The sequence below is a fragment of the Amborella trichopoda genome, chromosome 3 (assembly GCF_054954075.1).
Source record: "Amborella trichopoda isolate Santa Cruz 75 chromosome 3, AtrichopodaSantaCruz75HAP2 v2.0, whole genome shotgun sequence".
NCBI classification, from domain to species: domain Eukaryota; kingdom Viridiplantae; phylum Streptophyta; class Magnoliopsida; order Amborellales; family Amborellaceae; genus Amborella; species Amborella trichopoda.
The window spans coordinates 3488178-3494489 of record NC_142338.1 but is presented as its reverse complement, the minus strand read 5'-3'; the positions used below and the strand labels follow the sequence as shown (position 1 = coordinate 3494489).

Below are 6312 nucleotides of genomic sequence, written 5' to 3'. Positions count from 1 at the left end.
ATCCAGTGACATAATCAACGTGCCTCAAGGCAAATCGCACTTGGTTGTTTATACTTTCATCTAATGATCTAAGACTAGGCAATCAGTCAATGCAGACTTGAATTGAAAACATATCCTTAATCTCTCTCTATATATATATATATATCCATTCCTCACTCTCTCTCTCACAGCTCAACAACAATGGCCCCCCTTCTTGCCCTTAATTTCTCTCTCTTCCCCTTCTTTCTCAATCTTACTCCAACATCACTCTGGGAACAACTCTTCTCTCTCTCTCTCCAAACAATTCATATCGGCCTTCTCCCTCTGGTGATTTTGCTTTTGGGTTTTACCCAATTGGTAGAAATCAGTTCCTGATTGGAATCTGGTTCCATAAAATCCCTGAAAAGACCCTTGTTTGGGCTGCAAATAGAGACAAACCAGTGGAAATTGGCTCAAAAATTCGGTTCACAAATGATGGTGAGCTCCTCTTCATTGACTCACATGGCCACCTATACTGGATCTACAATGGAACCACTGGTGCAACTTCGGCCTCCATGCTTGATACTGGTAATTTTGTTTTAGTAGACCCTCTCTCTAGAATTCTATGGCAAAGTTTCGATTACCCAACAGATACATTGCTACCGGGCCAAACCTTAGGCCAAGAAAAACCTCTGTATTCGAATCGTTTAGAGAGAGACTATTCGACCGGCCGATTCATGTTGGTCTTGCAATATGATGGAAACCTTGTTCTATACCCAAGGATTCGTCGTGGCATATTCCCAAACCCTGCTTACTTTGCGAGCCAAACTAATGGAGAAATGCCACCAGTAAATTTAGTTTTCGATCGAACCAGGTTTCTCTATCTGCAAAATTTTAGCAATAAGATAGTTTACAGTGTTTCATCAAATGTCATAAACCCAATTCAAGAATATTATCAAAGGGCCATGATTGATAGTGATGGGTTTTTCCGGCGATATTCTCTTTGGAAAAATGCCAAGAATGGAGAAGCATGGAGCATTGTTTCACACACCCCAAGCAACAGAAACTCTTGTGGGGTTCCAGGCATTTGTGGCCTCAATGGCTATTGTATCCTTGACCAAGGTGGAAGGGCTCAGTGCCTTTGTCCGGATAAATTTTCTTTTGTGGACACCAACTATACATTTGGTGGGTGCAAAAGAGATTTTGTCATAAGTTGTGAGAATTACAAAGCTTCAAATTATTTATTAATTGAGTTGGAAAATGTCAATTGGCCTTATGGGAATTATGAGTTGCTGCATTTGGATGAAGATGAATGCAAGGAGGCTTGCTTGAGTGATTGCTTTTGTGATGCTGCAATTTATACAAATAATCAGTGTTGGAAGAAGAGGATGCCATTGATGGATGGGGTGAAAGATGTGACAATGGGTGGAAAAGCCCTCATCAAAGTTTCTAGGAGTGGTTGACGAAGATAATGGAGGATTGTATTCTCTCTCTCATGAAGCATACGAAAAAAATAATGTATTTATCTCTCTAGCATGTTATGTAAGAGTGATAGGCATTTAGTTGTTCTCCAATAATGCAAAATATCTTTCTTTCCCTATACTGTAGAGAGAAAAAAATAATGATGCAATTTCTATGCATGAGGGACTTGTTATCCTGAATCTTTATAAATGGAATGAATCATGTTTTAAATTTCTTAAAGAATATTGTGTTTTTTGGGTTCCCAAAAGGTTCTTATTCCTATAGTCTTTTATGAATTCTTGTGCACTAAAATTTGTAGTGAGAGATACATATATGGGTTCTTCCAAGCTGTTCTTGTGCGGATAAACATTGTTAGAAAAAAGAAATTAAATTTTTTAAAAAATAAATAAACAAATAAATAAGCATTGGAGAAAATAAGGATATGTTCTCCTAATAAATTCTTGGAACATTTAGGTTTAATAAAAGAATTTGCGCTTTAAGAAAGAAAAGAGGCATTTTCTTTGTGTTGCAGGAACAGCAATGAAGCAATCATATGTTCCCAGAGTTATAACAAGACTGATATGAATCATTCCAACTATTTTATAAATTTTGAATTATTTAGTGTAAGTTAACTTTATTTTTTGCCGAACTGTGAGTTCACAAATTCCTATTCATGGGAAGAAGCTAGACAATTTGTGGAGGATCCAAAGTCGAAATTTTGTTTCGTTTTTCTCAAAAGATACAAGAAAATTGCTGTAAAATTTAAATATCCAACTACTGATTTCATTGAAAAAAGAAATGAATGAAAGGGAATAAGACGAATGATATCTGTTCTTCTTTCCCTTCTTAATTTTCTCTATTGTTTTTCCTGCTAAGGGCATAATGTTATCAACTCTAAAAGCTATAAGTTCTTGTTTGCTATAGCATTACCTTGTTTGCTAGTAGAATGTGCTACAAGAAACTGGCTTTAAGAAGTTCTGAGTTCTTAAAAAGTAAGAACCACCAGCTTCTATTCCAACTTCCATTTCCCACATGGAAATTCACTTATCTTATTTTGTAGGAAGTTTGCCTCACCTTGTTTTTGCACTCCACGTATCCCATCTATCTCTTTAACTCCATCTAATTGTGTCTTTTTTTGGCTCCAAATATAGTTTGGTTAATACATTCTTCTAACTCTTTTACTCGCGTTCTTTTTAACTCTCTCTAACTAATTTTTCGAATGTCATGACACATTTTCATTTATTGGATTTCATATCTAACAGTTAAAAATTATTGTAACCTCCTTGTACCAAAAATCAATAGTCTTATGTTCCACAATCCCATAAAAACTTACGGTCAGGCCTTAAATATTCAAGTTTAATTCTGATTCACCTGATCAAACAAGCAACTCCCAAGTTGGGTCGAACTACATTTTATAGAATTCAGATCCCTGTCTGACATCGGCAAATTTGCTTTGTAATTCTTAAATCACTTCCAAAATTGAAACAATTGAATTTACCTTAGGGTATGTTTGATAAGCACGTAATAGTGAGATATTTCAGTATATTATAAGATTTAGATATTCTTTACTTCTTCAATATGGTTAAAGCCACGTTTGATGGAACCTAATTGAATACGATTTGCTTCTTTCTCGAGAACCTAATTTTTATTTGTGCTTTGGTTGAGTCATCATATGAGAGTGTTATTCGATGGGTTGGTGCTCTACCTAGATGGAGAGGACTGTAAAAATAATTGAGCAACATATCAGTGCATCTTTCTTGTCAAGATCTTTCGTCTCTTCTATTGCCTTCCTATATGTAATTTTAGGAATACAAGTGGATTGTCAAACATGCACAAGATAACATATATCAAGATAATACAGTTTTAAGATATATGAAATGTCACTAATACCTTTATTCAAATTTAAAAAAAATCTAAATATCAAATTTTAGTCCTAAACTTAGCTCCAAAAAAAATCATTGAACCAAATAAGGAGCAATTCAGATATGTTAGTCAAAGCTATTAGATATTGACTCTTGATTTTTTTAATTTCTGTACACATGATAAAGTATTAACACTAATATTGTTTGGTTAGCTGTTTACAATTTGCAATGCTAAGTCCTAGGCTCAATTCCTACCGAGGGTAGGGGTCCTCTTCACATTGACTTACCCAAAAAAAATAAAAAATAGCGTAAAAAATAATTTATTTGGTTTAATTATTCAAGTCCCAATTATTACCCTTTTAAAAAAACAAATCCAATAATATCTCGATAAATAATATCCCGTCAGTGGTGGTCCATGTACTATTGATTTTTCAATTCAAACTTTAAAATCACAAAGGTAAAAGGAAATGTGTACCATAAGACCATTTAGTATAAAAAGAGCACGGCTATTGTTGACCATTAAATGTAAAATCGAGTGGTTGGAGATATGTCATTGACTAGATAAAATGATCAAAATAAAATTTCTCGATTGTTGTGACACATTTCAATCAATTAGATTTTACATCTAATTGCTAGAAATGATTGTGATAGTTTTATAGTATACATCCCGAAAGAAAATTGCATAAGAGATCTTCCCTTTTTTATCATTTATATTTGTGGAGAAACTCAATTTTGCTACCGAAATTGTCAAAGAACTCAAATATCCCTCTCGAGTGTGGAGAAATATGATATGGCCTAGACCGAAGACATAATTAGGGGGTCTTACTCTCATAAGGGAATTTTTTTCGTTCAGAATTTTTCAGATCATCCTTAACTCTAATTGCGAAAAATTCCATTAGACAAAACTAAACAATAAATAAGTTCTTTAAGCTCTTGAATGGACGATCAAGTCTCCATCTTTACAAGGGGAATTGATTTGGAGCTTTTTTCTTTTGTTTTTTTTGTGTTCAAAATCTATTTTCATGAAACCGATCTTGGGGGTTGATAATTGATTATCCAAAGACTTGTAGATAAAAATAAATAAATAAAAAGATGATGGTTTTGAGGAGGTAGTATGTGCTCGGGCTGGACCACCCAACACGCACTTTTTGCATGCTCACACTTAAAACAAACAATTTATGCTGCCCACCTAAGTTTAATTTTTTAAAATCTTTCAATTACTCCCCAAAATGTTCCTTTTCTTGTGAAGAATTCAAGGATGCCCTTCCCAACCCAAAATCCGCTACCTCTTTATTAACGCGGAGAATTTATCTGATTTGGATCCGAAACCTGAATTTCAGACCCTCGTATAAATCCAAGATTTAGATCTGACGGTCGGATCCGAATCCAAAATTTATATCTAGATAGTAATTTAGATTGGATTTAGGTATAGGTGGATCTAATCTGGATCCAAGCTAGTCATTAAAATATTATAGATAATTTTATATATAGAAATATATATGTTATATAGTATTTTTGGTTGTTATTTTATAAATATAAACTAATATATAGCATAATTGCTTTGAATCCGATTGGGTCTGGATCCGGATTTGAATCCCATGTATGCTTTTATCCAAATATTTGGATCCAATTGAGTTTGGATCCCATATATACTTTTCTAATCCGAATCCGGATCCAAGTGGATTCGAACCCGATCCGACCCATTCTCAGCCCTACTCTTCCCAAACTCAAAAGCCTAGTTATTTTAAAATTGAAAATTTACCAAAAAATTATTTTTATTTTTAATTATTAAAAAAAGATTACATATTATGATACTATTTATTTTTAATATAAGGAGGTCATAATCACTTTTAGCTATTGGATGTGAAATCTAATTGATAAAATTGTATCATAATATTCGAGAAATTTTCTTTTGGACTTTGTATCTAAATAATGACGCATCGTCATCTAGCCGATTTCGAATCTAACAGTCAATGATAATTGTGACATCCTTCTTTTAAAAATAAATTGTCTCATTATATACTTTTCCATTTAAATTTTATATTTTACAATCGAGTCCCAAATTTTGACGATATAAAGTGTGTTTTAATTTTATCTCATTTTCTATACATTATATTAAGCTCAAATTTAGTATGTTCATACTTTTCACCACCATACACCAATAAAAATTTAACTAATAATTTGAAATAAATAAAATTATTAAACTACTCTTATACTATTCAAAGGTATTTTAATATATTCTTTTTTTTAATTTATTTTTAAAATTTTTTTATAAGTATATGATGGTGAGAAGTATGGACATATCAAATTTGAGCTTAATATATATATATATATATATATATATATATATATATATATATATATATATGAATAAACCTTCCAATAGCTTGGCAGTTATAATAAATAGTAATATAGATGGACTCCGAACCCTCAGATCTTCATCATATGGTTCAAAATGCATATCACTATATGAATTTTAATTTTTTTTCTATAAATCTCATTAAGATGAAATTTTGGGTGTATATACCTAACATTATTGCACACCATATAAAAATATAAAAAATTTATTTTCACAAATTTAAAATGACTAAATTACACCTAATAATTTTCAAGCGTAATTTGATCATTTTATATTTTAGAAAATATTTTTTATATATTTTTAATTGTGCACCCCATTTTTTATTACACACGTCCAAAATTCATTATGATTCAATTTCTAGAAAAAATATTAAAATTTATGTAGTGATATGAACCATATGATGAAGATCTGACAACTGGAGATCCACATATATTACTATTCATTATAGTTGTTCAGCTATTATTAGCTTTTTCCTATATATATATATATATATTGGACTATTGATGAGAAGATGATGAAAATAATATCAAGCTCCTAAGATAAATGGCAATATCGTGAAACTGTGGATCACAGAGGTTAGGCTATACCAGAACAATGAGAACTCTATATTTTGTTATGTACTTCTTCATAGCCATGAAACCCTTCTTAAAGAAGAATGAGATGATGTCGTTC

The 6312-nt window shown here is 31.9% G+C and overlaps 1 protein-coding gene across 1 annotated transcript; it reads left to right on the top strand.

Annotated features, from left to right (window-relative positions):
- Positions 1-203: 203 nt before the first annotated feature.
- Positions 204-1516, top strand: LOC18439814 (G-type lectin S-receptor-like serine/threonine-protein kinase LECRK4; the record flags this gene model as incomplete). Its single annotated transcript, XM_020670761.2, has 1 exon — positions 204-1516. A coding segment is annotated over one exon (1218 nt), but the record flags the coding sequence as incomplete, so codon positions are not given.
- Between the last annotated feature and the right edge of the window lie 4796 nt (positions 1517-6312).